The sequence below is a fragment of the Sinohyriopsis cumingii genome, chromosome 11, assembly GCF_028554795.1.
Source record: "Sinohyriopsis cumingii isolate HCF-2022 chromosome 11, ASM2855479v2, whole genome shotgun sequence".
Classification (NCBI taxonomy): domain Eukaryota; kingdom Metazoa; phylum Mollusca; class Bivalvia; order Unionida; family Unionidae; genus Sinohyriopsis; species Sinohyriopsis cumingii.
The window spans coordinates 3,806,955-3,824,223 of NC_142971.1; the positions used below are offsets into that span (position 1 = coordinate 3,806,955).

At 36.3% G+C, this 17,269-nt stretch overlaps 1 protein-coding gene across 1 annotated transcript in view; it reads right to left on the minus strand.

Annotated features, from left to right (window-relative positions):
* The window catches only part of LOC149787541 (uncharacterized), a 591,304-nt gene that overhangs the window by 28,835 nt on the left and 545,200 nt on the right, over positions 1-17,269 (minus strand). Inside the window, exons 109-112 of the mRNA XM_089975575.1 lie at positions 16,783-17,265; positions 11,661-12,145; positions 7,879-7,976; positions 236-467 (exon numbers count right to left, since the gene is read on the minus strand). Coding sequence (XP_089831701.1) covers positions 236-467; positions 7,879-7,976; positions 11,661-12,145; positions 16,783-17,265 — 1,298 coding nt within the window. The remainder of the gene's footprint in view (positions 1-235; positions 468-7,878; positions 7,977-11,660; positions 12,146-16,782; positions 17,266-17,269) is intronic.

Below are 17,269 nucleotides of genomic sequence, written 5' to 3' on the forward strand. Positions count from 1 at the left end.
AAATATTTGTTGAATTTTACGAAACTTGTTGGTTTTCACTCTTTTCTTTTACTTAGTTTAAGATGACAGAGTGCTATGTGTTTTACGTATTTTATTTCTACAATCGCATTGAAGAACATTTAATGGACTTCTCCAAGAAGTGTCTTACCTTGAGATTGTGCTCTGTGTTTTACGTATTTTATTTCTACAATCGCATTTAAAAACATTAAATGGACTTCTCCAAGAGTTTTCTTACCTTGAGAGTGTGCTCTCACTAAAGATCTTCATACAAACATCGGAAATGGTTACATATGTCAGAATTACTGTTTCTCTCTTTTTGCGCCCAGGTGCTGTATATCTTCCAAGTCCACTGCTGGAGGCTTGAAAAGGAATAGGAGCAGAAGACACCACAAAGTTACCTCCCTTGAACGGCCTCTTGGGATTGTAGAATATTATGTTGCTCTTGCTGTCAGCAGTATCTCCATTTTCTGAAGCATGAAAATATACATGTAACAGACTCATGGAAACTTTGACCGATTTTGGAGAAGAATCATTCCTAAAATGAAAAAGATATAATGAAAAGAATCAATATACAAGATAAATAACATCAGCATCTTATGCTTCCTAACATTTGACAGGTACCATTTTATGAGATCGAACAAAATTCTCTCCAAGATTTTAATACTTATTTTTTCAATTGCAGGACCAAATGAGATAGTATTGCAAATGTGCAGCCTTAAACAAGGGGTGCATATTTTCAGGTATAAACTTTGTACCTCTGCAGCAGTGGAGTTGATTAACAGCTATCAGTGTGGTTGATTACATTTATCTGTGTTCAAAAGTTGTAACTATCAAGCTACGTCATTAATCAAATGTAATTGGTGCTTCTGGGGTTTGATTATACAGACTGGCAGTTGGTTGGTATTTGATCTTAGAATAAAGACAATATGGCACATAAAATATGTGTCTCTGAAATTTATTTGATATTTTTTCATAAAGTACTGATCCTGAATGTAAATTTAAGACTTTTAATAGGGCACATTGCGATAAAAATACATAAGTTAAAAAATGCAAGGTGTTTGGACAAAACTGCCAGTCCACCGATACTTTATTTGCTTAATCAGGCTAATTATGCATGTGTGAACAGGAAATTTATTAAAAATGTAAAGGGGGGGGGGAATAATTTTAATGATGTAATGGTTACCTATCACTATTGCATAGCTAATTCCAGAAAGTCAAATTAGGTTACTACTCCCCACCACATTTTAATATCAGTAATATATATTGCTATTGCATAGTGGATTAGTCAGTTTGGTGTAAGGGTGATGATCCCAAAACAGACAATAAAAGACAACACAAGGAATACTCTCACAGAAGACTAGGTGACTAATGGAGGATGGAATCCACCTAAGACACTCTCTAAACAACAAAGACTGGGTAAAGTGAGAAAATTCCTTAAGTTTTTGGGCAAACAAGTGAAGGCAGAAGGAGGAGAAAGTAGTGCAAGTGTCAAAATGCAGGTTTCATTAATTGTCTAAAGATGAATAAGTTATGCAGGTTTCAACACATCCTCAAAGATGGGCGAATTAGACAGGCCCATGAGGCAGCAAAAGCTCAAGCCTCATGGGCTTTAATTTTCATGAATGACAGGTCACTGTTAAGTGACTGTTTAGCTCTCATGATAGTTAATGCAATCTGCCTAGAAATGGTGGAAGCTGAAATATCAGTGAAATCTATAATGGACAGGAAAAGATGCTTCCTATCATTCAATCTTCCATTAAAAGGCTGCCAAGTAAAAATCTAAAGCTCTGACTGGACATGAAAATCTACCTCAGTCATCACCAGCACAAAAATGGTTGAGATTAGGGATCTAAATCAGGAATGGAACTACTAATGGAGGCTGGTTGGTGCTATTAAAAAAAAACTATGGCAAAGGACTGACACATTTCTACTACACCTATCATAAAAGATTAAACTTTTGGCATCATGCTAATCTTCTCCAAGACTGAATGATGTACCGAGTAACTTTGACAGAAACCTTGTTTTCATAGTGAGATCAGTTGGGCCAGACTTGAAAGTGGAGAATTTGTGGTTTGTTGTGTAGGAAGACAGCCCCAGTGCATGCGAAAGGAGGTCCTTCCAATGAGGTAAGGTCCTGAAATGGTCCACCAGCAGATTCAGAAGAATACTGAACAACGATCCATGGGGCCACAGAGGGGCAATCAAAATGAGCAGAGCCGTGGAGTGACTGACTTTGTGTAAGACCTGTGGAATCATCCTGATTGGTGAGAAGGCATAAGCAAACAGATGATCCCACTTCAGGCTGAAGGAGGCCATTATGCAGTGACCTCTTATCTGGTGGACACAACCTTGAAGCTCAAGAACTGCCAAGAATGATGATGAACAGTTAATGAGTTTGATTCAGGTCCACGAAGTCAACAGATTGTGGAAATCATGACCCAGAGAAATATGAGCATTCAAGGCATCCCAGTGTGGTCTCCATACCACTAAAAATAGATACTGGAGAAGATGCACATGTAGTCTGCCTAGGCCACTGTAGAGTTCTAGTCTGCCTAGGCCACTGTAGAGTTCTAGTCTGCCTAGGCCACTGTAGAGTTCTAGTCTGCCTAGGCCACTGTAGAGTTCTAGTCTGCCTAGGCCACTGTAGAGTTCTAGTCTGCCTAGGCCACTGTAGAGTTCTAGTCTGCCAAGGCCACTGTAGAGTTCTAGTCTGCCAAAGCCACTGTAGAGTTCTAGTCTGCCTAGGCCACTGTAGAGTTCTAGGTCCTCAGCAGACAGAGAAAAAGACAAACTGACAAGGTCTTTACTTTCAGTGCCTCTAACAGGGGTAGGATCATATCTACCATGTCCTGAGGGACAAGGACAAATCCTTTGTTTTGTGAGGAAATTCATTCCCACATAGACAAAAACTTGAGGCAGAATGAGCTTTGATTTCTCTAAATTTGGCATAAGACCCAAACCAGTCACTTTGGAATAACAGCGAGAAAGATTTAGTCTGAGGGACTCTAGCTGGTCATTGTGGATCAACTAATCATTAAAATATTGTAGGATTGGGATATCTAGTCACCATAAATGAATTGCAACTATTCCCATAACCATGGCAAGAGCTTTTAAGATGAATGGCAGAGCTCAAAATTGGAAGACCTCTCCATCCTAACAAAATTGGAGGTATGTCCTGTGTGGAGGAGAGACAAGGATGTGATGGTACACATCCTGAAGATTCCTCCTGCAGAAACCAGTTTAGAGAGAAAAGGTTGATATCGAGATGAGACTTTCCTCCTTTCCTGGGAAACAAGAAAATCTGGGAGTAGAAGGTCAGAAGATGATCTTTAAACACCCTCTCTACTGCACCCTTCTGAAGAAGGGAGTGCAAAAATGTCCTTTAAGTGCACCAGATTTAACTGGTGGAAGCAAATGGGGGACCTTACCAGAGGAGGGAAATCAAAGAACTGAAACCAGTAGCCATCTATTATGATAAAAAGGACCCAGCCAATGGGAATCAAAAGAAGAGGTATGCTTTGCAGGACAGGGTTGTCCACCCTTGTCCTCAGGATAGGCTTCCAAACTTACTCCCTGGGCCAATGTGGCATGTTCTTCAAGGGCCCGCCAACCAAGGGGGAGCTCTGAAATGGGGCTGTTGCCATAACTGGGGCTGCGTAGCTTTAAATAATTTAGCCAATGGGCCCTGAAAGTGGTCAGTATGATTTTGCTTCTTGGCTGGTTTCAAAGAGTGAGGAGCAGATGCAGGAGACTGGTGTTGATGGTCTCTCACATCCCGAGTAGACAAGGAGAGGATGAGCCCTCCAAAAAAGGGTATCTGCCTTGAGGGGGACAACTCTGATAAGGTTCTTACTGTACTCTAATAAGACCTTGGAAGTGTCCAGAGCAATATCCACTGACAAGGTCATGGATAAGGAGAACATGTGCTTACAAGATTTTGCCAATGCTTTCCAAAAGCTATGGAGTGCTACTGGCAACAGAGATTCCACTTTCTGGAGGCTGAACGAGACTGCTAAAAAGAGGTTGGCATGCATGGCTATGGTAACTAGTGACCTAGCCTTTTGCTCTAAGGCTTTGAGTATTTTCACTCCAAGTATAGCCCCAGTCCCTATAGAAAAACCCACTTGTGCTGATTCATCATTTAAGGTGGGACATTTAGTGAGCCAAAAATGGGTCGCAATATAGAGGGGGGACAGACCACCCACTGTGTTGCCTAGCAAAGTCTGGCAGGCAGGACTATATGACCCAATGTCTCTCTGTTTCAAAAAACACTGGAGGGGAGGAGAAACTTGAACCAGTAACTCCTCCATGGACTCTGCTGGTGGATATGGGTGACTCTCCACCTGCCTTGAGCATTTTGGGAATGGTTAATTCCCCTACTTCATTTTAGACCCAACTCCATATCACTAAGTAGGTCCACTGCCCACAGCCATGACCTCACCACCTTCTGTCCAAGGTCCTCAAGTCCATGACTGCACATAGAAGAATGGAAAATTTATTCAATGTTATGGATTGTGCAACATCCCTTACAGACTTAGAGTTATAATAAGAAAGGGGGTATGCCAATTGTATAATCTGCCATAATCTGGCATCCATGAGCTGATTCCCAGTCCTCTGTAGTCTGGATCCCTATTTCTGTACTTTAGGGGGTCCAAAGACCCATGCAAGGACTTGTTAGGGGCCTCAGATCTGTAGGAAGACCCTTACCTACACCTGATAGATGCTGACAATGGGTCCTGGGTACTGAAAGGGCCCTGCTTCTCCTTATGATGGGGGACAGTGCTGCTCAAGTCTTGGGAGGGTGTGATTCACTCTCCACCTGTTTATAACCTACCTTGAGAGCATGCCCACTAACCTGAGTCTTCATTGGGTAATTCTACTCTGAAACCAGAAGGACTCAGAGAAAGAGCACCTAGAAAAGAAGATGAGGCTACCATCTTTGTAGGTTCAACTACTCCTTGCCAATCTCAGATCTTGTCAGACCAAATTCTACAAAAGGAACAGCCATCTGTCCTCTCAAAGCATGTGTAAGATAAGCATGTGGGGGGTGTCACAGGAGGATTTCCTATGATCACACTTTGCTTAAACATTTTGTCTTCAATAAAGATGCTGAAAATAAGATTTCTTTATACATAAAAAAATTGTTTATTTCTTGTCTTTTTTTTGTTGTTCTCTAAATTATGCTTCATTTGAGGCTTGAACTGCTGATTTAATGTTAGTTGTTGTTGGCAGTCAAGCACCTTAAATGTACATCAATTGGATTCTTTTGTACTAAAGGTAAAGGATGGATTACGTTGATGCTAATATAATTATTTCAGTGAGAAGACACCTTACTTTGGTGTTTTTGCTAGGGATATATGTTAAAGAGAAGCAACTCTAAGCTTCAGGACAGAAAATACAATAAAAACAAGTCAAAAGAAAGGGACAAAAAAAACTGCAGTAGGTTATGATTGCTAACAATATGGACAGGTTTTAAGGAAGGTTATCTGAAACTAAAATTGAAAAAGAACCTGTGTTTGACAACAGAGCACAATTTAAGAAGTGAAAAAGTGGTTGTGTGACCTACTTACCATATATAAAATTAACACAATTCATGATATAGTCAAGGTGAATTAAATCATTTGTAAGGAACAATAAAATGGATAAAGGCAAGTCCAAATGTGGCAAATATTCAAAGAAAAGGAAATTTAAATAAAATACTTATCCTTGGCTATAAAAAGGACAATCAAATTTGAAACACTAACATCTTGCAAAAGTGGTAAAATGGATGCCAAACCATACACACTCAATCATGGTATAATCCTAATGTTTATTAAGAATACAGAAAACAAAACAATCAGCAATTAGTGACCCATGAAGTGGTGGGTAATCTACTTTATGTATGTGATGTTCAACATTACAACAAGGCAACTGAAAAATGAATGAAGAACGGCAAGATGCATGAGCAATATGTGTGGGAATGTCCTGAAGAGGTGATCCAGTGTTCTGGATCTTCCAGTTTACCCTAATGGGAAGATAAAATGTTCATCAGTCAACTGACGATTTTTCCTCTAAGAAATGTACTAGATATTCAATAGTGACAGGTATGATATAACTGATATTAAATATGGCATGTTCTGTTCAGCGTGGAAATCACTTTACTATAAATATTAAAATATAAAACCAACCCTACTGATACTTGCATACAAGATGGCTTCCAGAAACTGAACTGAACTACTACAGCCATCAAGAGCAGCTGACTCCTTCAAATCTTGTTACTAAACCCTGGTTAGAAAATTCTAACATTAAAAATTACTTTATGGTGATAAATTAGTAACAAGATGGGATTTGAGACTGCTCAAAATTTGGAGTGATTGTACCTCAAGGTGTAAAATGTAATATATTGCCATGGTGACATGCATGTGAGTCACTATCATAATAACATGACTTTCAAAACTGATATGGAACTTCTCATATATGTAGCCAGTTCTGACAAGAATGCTGTGAGTGGCATATTATATGCCCTTCCTTTATTTAGCATTCCTTTAAGATGGATGGATGGATGGATGTGTGTGTGTGTGTGTGTGTGTGTGTGTGTGTGTGTGTGTATGTATGTATGTATGTATGTATGTATGTATGCATGTATGTATGTATACAACTGAATGGTACATCAGCCGACTCTTTTATATGCATTGCCAAGTAAGTGCAGGGTTCATTCCTTTGTGTGTTATGACCCTTAATGTTTCTATCTTTGGTACATGTAATGGTAAGTTTCCTCAACGACACTCACAGGGTGAAATCCTTCTCCCCCAGACATTAATGAGAAATTTTTCTTATGGTTGAATTTAAGCTGAATCTAGGGCTTACTAAGTTGAATGAGTTCCTTGCCAATGAATTATACAGTAATCCTTATCAATAGTTTACTATAATTAGCTTGAGCTCTAATTGGGAGTACATAGTGAATCACTGGTAGAATATGTAGAGAAGAGAAAATGAATGCTTTAGCAAAAACAGTGCTTCATTTATTTCAAAAGACATGTACAGGGACTAACAAATGTAAACTCAGATGTCCAGAATAAATTCTGTAGTGGAATGGTTATTATTTCTATTTTATTCACAACAATCTTGAACTTCTAACACAAAGATCTATAGGCCCATTTTGTACCTTAAGTACAAGCCTTCTCAAACTTTGATATAAAAAAAACAAACATTTTTTCCAGTCAGTGACCTTGACCTTTGACTTTCTGACCTCATCATGAATAGGTTCCTTTTCTAGATGAAGCGTACGCCATCCAGGAACTTTTGTGAAGGTACATGGTCAAAAAGTGATGCTTATGTGCGTACGCGTTTTTCAGTTCTATGCCAGTGACTTTAAACTGCTAATCATAAAATCAATATGCTCCTTCACTTCTCCAGTGCAAACCATATACAAAATTTAGCTCAGCTCTGTGATGTATAGCTAATGTAATTGTGTGGAAACCATTATTTTTCTTTCAGTTGATGTGATCTTGACCATGGACCTTTTACCCAAAGTGCATGTCATCCACAAAGTTTAGAAATTGTTCCTGGTGGGAAACTAATGTTATTATTTTGAAATGAAAAAGGAAACAAGACTGATGGACATTTTATCATATTATATGCTCAGGCTGTGGGTGTATCATCGAAATCAGCCAGTCTACCTAGTACCTTTTGCCTTAATAAACATTAGGGATACACAAAATAAAGAGAGTTGGTAGAAATGCTAATATGTTAAGATAATATTTCTTTTACTGTAATGCAATGTTATTCTCATGTGAATTAACTGTAAGAATGCATTGAAGATGTTACACTTTACCATATACATGCCAGTATTTAGCGTGTATCAAAGCTGCAATATTCTTCTATGACCAAAAAAGTTACCTGTGTTTTCATCAAACCTCCAAATTGCTTTCAAATCTGGCTCTGTTATTTTGTATTCCCTATTCCAGTGGCTCAACAACTCCAAGTTGGTGAAATATCTGGAGTAGAATAAAATAAAAACATCAGTGACATACCCATAATCCTACTTCTTATGCAGATTTGTACATTCTTAAATTTGCACATCATTGGTTGATCAGCTCATTATTAATATTCCTGAATTTATTCAACTACTTTAAGCAAAGTCCATTTACTCTAAGTATAGCCTAGATTGTTTTGGAGTCAAATTTTGGCACAAAATCTACAAATGCACCTTAAATCAACCAAATGTACCCATGGGTCAAAATGATGTTGGGCAGGATTAAAATTCACAGTTTGTGTATGTTTACAGTTTATAGCATGTAAGCACATTGTTACAAGTCTATGTCTTAAAATAAGTAACAGAAAAGAGGAAAAAGCAACAAGCTTTGTAAAATTCAACAAATAATTTATTTCCCTAGAATACAAAGTGAAAATAAAAAAGAACTTATGGCATTGTGAATTAAATCCCAAAATAATCCTAGAATTATAGACATGAGTCCTAATAATTCAAAGTTCTGAATAAACTTTAGTAGAAATCCAAATTAAGTCCAATGCTGAAGTGTTTATGTCTGTGGTGACCTGTATAATGCTTATGTGCCAACAGTCTCTTCTGAAACACAGTAATATAATTCCAGGTTTGAATTCACTATAAATCTAAGTTTCTATTTACAATAATGTTATTGCAGCACATTTGTATTTCCAGAGAAAATTTACTTGAACTGAACAATCTGAATAAAAAATTCCAGACCATATAAATACTGAATGCAACAATAATACAAATTGTTTGTGCTAGATGTTAAGCACAAATTAATTTTTTTCTTCCAGTAACAAGATTATATAGTCTTCTACTTGGCCTTGGGGCACAACTAATATTTTCTTTTAAAAAAACATTACCTAATGGAAAACAACTTTCTACAAAGTTCTTAATGTTTACCAAGAAAATGTTAGTTATAATTTAGCAGTCTGTCGCTAAAATTATAATATATAATCTGGATAATGTCAAGTATACCATTTAAATTGTAAGGGAATCCCAATAACCTAGGCCCAGACCAAAATAAACATATTTACTTCTTTTAATAATGATCCTTATAATAAACCCATATACAAAGAGAATATTTTAGCTATGTATTAGTTGTTTACAGAATAAAATAAAATAAAAAAATAAAAAAAAAACAATTCAGGTCAAGTAGAAAATAAATTTGATTTTGGACAAGGTTAAGTACAACATACAATATTACATTAAAATAGCTTGCAATATTTTTATTTACAAAGCTAATTAACAAACAATGCAAATTAAATCTACACAACATTACTGGCTATATACAGAGCTGATTAAAAGTTTATTCAAATAATGTAATGGTGTAAATGGCAAAAACAACATTACTGGCTATATACAGTGCTGATTAAAAGTTTATTCAAATAATGTAATGGTGTAAATGGCAAAAATTCAGAAGATAAACCCTTACCAAAGATCAAAACCATACCAAAGTTATTTAGCATCACAATTTGTTATATAAATCTCATTCTTTTCAAAATGCACAAGATGTTTTTCTTGTGGTAAATCATTACAAAGCTCCTCAACTCAGTTCACACAAAAACTTGTCCTTAAGTCAGTTCACACAAAAACTTGTCCTTAACTCAGTTCACATAAAAACTTGTTCTTAACTCAGTTCTTACAAAAACTTGTCCTTCACTCGGTTCACACAAAAACTTGTCCTTAACTTGGTTCACATAAAAACTTGTCCTTAACTCAGTTCACACAAAAACTTGTCCTTAATTCAGTTCACAAGAAAAAAATGCAACAACTTCTGCCTCAATGGGTGAAAGTCATTACAACCCTCAAGAATGTGTTCCATTGTCAGGGGACAATGGCATAGTATGTACTATGGTTGAAGTTCACACTTCAGGAGACATACATGAATCAGGTATGTGTGCTCTGTACACAAGCAGCACAACATGACCTCATCCATGATTTGTTCTCTATGAGGATGCCCCTCTCCAATGATGGATTTGATGCTCTGAAGTTTGTGGAGTTTTCTTTCCATGTATTTTTCTAAGTACATGTATATGTATGTAGAACACGATGATCTATATAATATTTTAAGTCAGGGCATACAACCTCCCATTCATGAAAGGGTGATTGCAGGGTAGCTTTGGTTACTTTATCTGCACTTTCATAATCCCTAATACAGTTGTAACCATGAAGCACTACTTTTATCCATACTGTTTATGCAAATCCTGTTTATCTAAGATTTGTGATATAAGCAAAGTGTTAAATTTAAGGTCTGCAATGCTTTCAGAGTTAAATGGGAATTAGAAATGATGAAAATTTTTGTCTTCAAAGATCTGAGCAACATTATTTTAGGTGGTATTAAAAAATTAAAGCGATGATTTGGGAACAAAGGTATCTACAAATTTTTCAACACTGATTATTGCTTCTTCTAGGCGAGAACAAATTGGTATGCAATATTTTGAAGTAAGGTCATTTTTTACAGTAAAATTTTGTCTCCACCACAAGAGGGACCAGAAAAACCATCAACAGTGAGTCTGGGTCATTATAAATTCTGTGTAAAGTTCATACAGCTTTTTTGGGACCAATTTCTTCTAACCATTTCTTCTAACCTCTGCTTAAGCATCCACTAGTATACATACTCCTTATCTCTGGCAATAAAAATAAATTAATCAACATATCAAGAGCAATTAGTCCAGGAGTAAGACATTTCACTATGTTGCTAATTCTGATGTTGAAAAGGCTAACTGGCTATATGCCATCACCTTCTGAGACCACAGCCTTCATAAGGATCAAAATGCAAACAGCATAGGCTTCTTTAATTACCATGGTAACCTTTAAAAATCTTGATATCTATATAACTGAAACTCATTACCATAACTCTGGAAGCTTAATGTGACTAACTGAATGATGGTCCAATATTATATAACTTAAATGTAGCTTTTTGGAGACTGAAACAAATTTTAATGATGTAATACTTACCTTTTGCTATTGCACAATTGATACTTTTCAAGGTGGAAAAACCCTGACCGTGTGATGAGAATTCATCCTCCCATTTGAGTGTGTGACATGCTTTTTTTGAGATCATAACAGCACCAATAACATTGAAAGAAAATGAAAAATATGAAAATTTGTTACTGTAATAAAATAAACTGGATATATGACCACAGACCAAATTTGGCAAGGATAGGGATATTTACTAAATATATACCAGAGTGAGAAATATATTTTCAACAATTATAGTTATACTAGTACCCTTGTAAGGTAAGAACCCAAAAGTTAGGCCATACCAAACATAAATATAAAAAAATGGCAAAAAGCTCTAGTGAGAAACAATTTGAACTGATAAAAAAAAATTAAACAGTAAAATCCACATGATAAAATTGATGCAGATAAAAAGAAAACTCAATCTGTGATGTAAAACATGAAGCAAAGACAATTTCTCTATGACAAAGAATTTAAGCAGCTTTTAATGGCTGCAACTGCAAAAAAATTAAGGACAGTGTGAATGGGAAAGTTATATGCAAGTTGAACCAGAGGCAATCTCATGTTCTATAATCATCTTGCTCACTCATGGAAGGATGAATTCTCTTCATACAGTCAGGGTATTTTCCACCCAGAAAAGTATGCGATAGCAACATGTTTTGTATTACTGATATTAAAATGGGAAATTGTAGATGGAACATACACCTACCTGCTCCAAATTCTGAGTTCATCAATACAACCTACAAAGTGTTCTTTAGGCTGTGACTCTGATCCTTCGTTTGGTGGCTGCCATCTTCCCAATGCCAGGGTACCTCTAGGTGTGAATAGGTTTGAACCAAACATTTCAACAGAGGATCTTCCCATAGAGCCAGTGCTGTTGAAAACATACACATCAAGTCTTTTGTTTTTTGTCCCTTCATAAACAACAGATATTTGGTTCCACTCATTGTTTTGCAGGGGAAGATGGGTGTTGAAGTACCAGGGACCATACTTGATAACTACAGTCCCTTCATGGCGGATACTGAAGGTCTGACCCTTGCTGTAAGACAGAATTGTCCCATGACAGGTTATGTCAGCACAAGTTTTCACAAACAGCTCAAGAGTCACAGAAGGTCCCTGAAACAGTGGCACCTTTGTGGCAGTCATGGATGAGTCTGCGAAGCATACAGCATTGCCAGCACCAATTCCATGTAACTAAAAGAAAAAATGAAATCACTGTGAAAATGAATTATGTTGAAAGTCAACATTTTGAAATCTTGAATAATATCAGAATATCTCTCAGTACAAATGGCAGAAGGACAACATTTTGCAAGTAAATGAAAATTTCAAACTGAGGTACTTTCATGGTGTGGGAATATATGACTTTAAGTGTTAAATGAGTACAACCTAAGTCTCTGACAATAAATTTTCAAGAAACTAAACAAAACATGAAATTTTGCAGCTATTCATTACATATTGTAAGCATCAAGTCCTTATTAAGTAAACAAGTGCTGGCAACAATGAACGTCTTATAATGAGGAATGCAGCTATTTTATACTTTGCCTGTGTCAGCTGTGGCAACTTTGTCATCAATTATGTAAAGGTTAAAGTTTTAGAAATCCATACACAGTACATCTCAGGCAAGAAACAGTAGTCTGCAGAACCTTTCCTAACTTTTTCTGTTTTTCAATTTTCCAAGAATTTTGTATGTCTATGTAATGTCTACTAAGAGGATGCTTCTACCTCTCCTGCATCCTACCCCTAAAACATCATGGAGATGAGTACATAGTAAAAAAAAAAAATTTCTAAAAGTGGTGGGAGTATGGTCATTTGTCAACATGTGCATTTTCTAATCAAGACCATAATATGTAGTTAGTTTTGATGGTATTCCCCTACAAAATGCATGAGTAGCTGATACATTGCAACATTGTGTCATATTGAGACTGTGTGTCACATTATAAAACATAGAGGTAAAAAATTCTAACAATAACTGTGGAAGCAATGTGATTTCTTCATATCTGTATATTTAGCTGATGAAGATAATACATCTATTGACCAGGTTTCATGGCATTCAATTAAAAACTGCTGGTCCAGTCTGTCAACAAGATTGAGTCACATACTTTGTTAATCTAAATGTCAAAAAAGCAATAACAAAGAAATGTGAGAGGAAAGAGTTTCATTGACAGGCACCATGATGCCCATAATATTTAGCAACTTTCATAGCAATCCATCATAACCTGCACTAACAAGATCATTTCATGCTACAAGATCATTTCATGCTACAAGACAGAAAAGACAGTAACACAAACTAACAAGATCATTTCATGCTACAAGACAGAAAAGATAGTAACACAGACTAACAAGATGATTTCATGCTACAAGACAGAGCTGCACTAACAAGATCATTTCATGCTACAAGACAGAAAAGACAGTAACACAAACTAACAAGATCATTTCATGCTACAAGACAGAAAAGATAGTAACACAGACTAACAAGATCATTTCATGCTATGAGACAGAGCTGCACAAACAAGATCATTTCATGCTATAAGACAGAAAGGACAGTAACACAAACTAACAAGATCATTTCATGCTACAAGACAGAAGGACAGTAACACAAACTAACAAGATCATTTCATGCTACAAGACAGAAAAGACAGTAACACAAACTAACAAGATCATTTCATGCTACAAGACAGAAGGACAGTAACACAAACTAACAAGATCATTTCATGCTATGAGACAGAGCTGCACTAACAAGATCATTTCATGCTACAAGACAGAAAGGAAAGTAACACAAACTAAAGGAGAAAGGTTATTGGTTCATAAGGGCATCTTCAGGTGATGACCATAAAAGTTCCAACCTTTAATGGTATTTCATCAAATACAGTGTAAACCCGCTATAACCCAACCTTGTTATAGACCAAATCATGTTATAAGCAACTAGGTCAGTTAGCTGAAGAAAATTATGCATGTACCCCAAACAATTTGCTGGGGGGGGGGGTGTAGGTAATAAATGCGGGCACAGAAATACATGTTTCATTGGCACAGTTACCATCTAAAATCTATGCATATTAAATGAGAAATACACCTGTAGTAACAACAGAGAAGGCATATATAATAGTTTATTTAGAGAACCACGAATTGGTACATATACGTGAATACTGTTTATATGTACATGTCTTATGTATAGCATGAATAGTATCAACACCATGTACTCACCTGCGAATCTCATCATATACATTGAATCCACAACAAAAGTGATTCCATCGAAAATATGCACACACGCAGATTTAAAATATTTAATAATTTTGACACAGGTCATATAGGTCTGAATTCAGAAGAAAAAATATAGCACAATCATGAAATGAATGATGAAGCAGATTTACTTTTCAGTACTTCCCAAGTCAGTATAAGTTAGTTTGCGCTTTCAGCCGCTGTTGGTAGCATTCATAAGAATAAACTTTTCCTGCAAAAACGAAATTTTCATGGCACAGTAAACATGTTCCAGTCATGTTAGAAAATGAAACAATCCATCAGATTCCATTGCTTTTGACTGCCTTTGAAGAAAGCTTCTTTGTTTTTATTGAAGATTGTAGCCGGTTTATTTTGATGAAGGGTGCATGTGTTATTGAAATCACCGCTAAAGGACAGCTTTGGAGAACCAATCAAATACCCATTTCTTATTGTGGTGGCAACATCAAATAATTGTACTGCATGATTGAGACTGATTTTTTTTCCCCTTTGCTTAGTATCTTTTCACAACAACCGGTGCTTCAAAGACAAGCTGTCTTCTTTGAAATTTCAGCAAATTGATTTATCAGGGTACATTTTTAAAAAAGGAATTGGCTGTCGCTTGATAGGATGTAGATAGTGTACCTCCCTGCCTACTGAATAGTGCAAACAAGTAAGATCTTGTATTTTTTTTAATTTTTTTTTTACATTTGTGGTAGCAGAGTGATGCTGCTTTCAAACGCATGCATCAGAAATTTAAAAAGGGTCAACAGTCAATAGAGACGCAGTTGTTCTGGACTGATAACAGGGATTACTACAGAAAATGTAAGTGTTCTGAAGGATTTAATTCTGAGTGAAAAGAAGAGGAATTTTATATACCATCTACATACAAATGTCAGTCTGTGTAAATACATATATATTAATTACTTGCAAGTGGACAAAAATCCAATGAAAGATAGATTATGATAAAATGCTCCTGTGGTTGATCTCTGCTACCAGAAATGTAAAAACAAAAAACATATATCTTACAACATACAGTACTCATGCTAGATGTCATGATAAGGGGATTATGATATAACAATGCACAGTTAAGATCGTTTGTCAATATGGACAAAAAATTTGTTTATGTGGCATTAGATAAATTTCAGTGCATTTTGCATCAAATCTGCGGCTTCCTTTCATGGGGCCACTGAATTTTTCCACTCCAAACCAATGGTTGTATATACAAGTTTAAACAGCCAACAATATTGCCAATAAAAAAAATAATTGCCAGATGGTATATTTTGCCAACAATAAGGAAAACAAAATGTAATTTGCAACATTGGAGAAGCCTTGCGCAATCGCTGAATAAACTTTTTACATGTTATTTTTCGTACTTTTAAGAAGAAAAAACATTTTTTGTGTACAAGAAAAATACACATAAAATTTTAAGAGCCAAGGAATGATCATCTTCTATTATTCATACACGATCTCTTCCCAAAAATGATAATAAACCTTTTTGTTTTTTTCGTACTTTTAAGATTATTTTTTTTGTGTAGGAGAAAAAATACATGTATATGAAATTTTGGGAGCTACACCATGACTGTGTTATATCCGAATTTGTGTTATAACAGAGCATGCAATAGCGGGGTCACACTGTACTGAACTAGATGCAATAACATAATTGTGACAGAGATGCAACAACACAAAGGTTACTATATAGCCCTGCCTCTGTAAAGAATACAGTAAATCGCACATTCAATGCTTACCCAGTGTTTAATACTTTCGACTCTGGATGATGGATCTTAATAATCTTGACCTTTGCAAGGTATGCAGTTCTAAACAAACTAAACAAAGCTTTCTGTGCAGAAACCATTATTTTCTAACCAGACTTACCTTGACCTTGACCTGTTACCTTCAGATCTAAAAAAGTATAGGTTTCTTTCTTACACTAAGTGTTTGCCATCCCAAAAGTTTCATCCAACCAAAAACTTAATCTAGAATAACAGTTCCTGTTTTAAACCCTCTATTTTTTCTTTTGAGTCACAATGACCTTGACCTTGGACTATTTGATCCCAAAATCACTAGGCCTCTTCTTTACAGTCAGTGCAAGCCCTTCCAAGATATTTTTGTCAAGTCCAAAAGATATTATATGAAACCCACCTTTGCTTTCAGTCAGTGACCTTAACCTTCTGAACCCCCTAATAAAAAGCTTTTATCTTGCCCAAAGTGTAAGTAAGACAGATATTTTGATGAAGGTCAAATACTTAAATGTTTATGCAGAGTTTTACTTTTCAGCCACTGTGAGTTTAACCTTTGATCACAAAACTGATTCCTTACTCCAAGTGCAGGCTATCAAAAAAGTTTAGTTCAGGTCTGTGATGCAAAATGAAAGTCACTGTGCAGAAAACATATTCTTTTTTTCAGCCAGTGACCTTGACCATAACCCCCAAAAGGGTTCTTTCCTACCAAAAATATAAGCTATCCACAAAGTATGGTAAAAATAGATGATGTAAACCTACTACTGTATGGAAATGAAAAAAAGTGAATGAACAGAGATGTGCATACAAACATTACAATGTTATACTCCCCTTTTGGAGAATGCATAAAAGCGACCAAAATAAACAATGCTTACTAACCTTACTGGGTTTTTCTGGTGTGGGTTGTGATGTGGTTATTCCAGCCATGGTTGTTGTGGTGATAATATGACCTACTCCACAGGGTAGAAAAGGGGGCACCTTTGGACAGGGTTTGCAGGATGAGACACAAAGGCCACTGAGAGGCACACTGCAGCAGAGTTGATTGTTGACCTTCATGATGATACTGAGTGACCTTTCCACAACAGTGATCTTGAGTTTGCCCAGGCCTAGATCTGTGGAGGTGACAGTATACTCATGTTTAGATATGGGAACAACACTGATGGTGCATCCAGAGCTTGTAGTCAGTGTGGCCCTCTTGGTCAACTTGTGCCAGGTATCTGATCCAGGTCCCTGAAGGAATGAAGCATGGCTACTCTTACCCCCCGTGTTCTCTATCCTAATTTTCAAGTTTTCATAATTAACTTCCACTGTGTCAACACACAGCATCTCTTTCTTCTTTTTCATACAGGAAATTTGCCGCACCTGA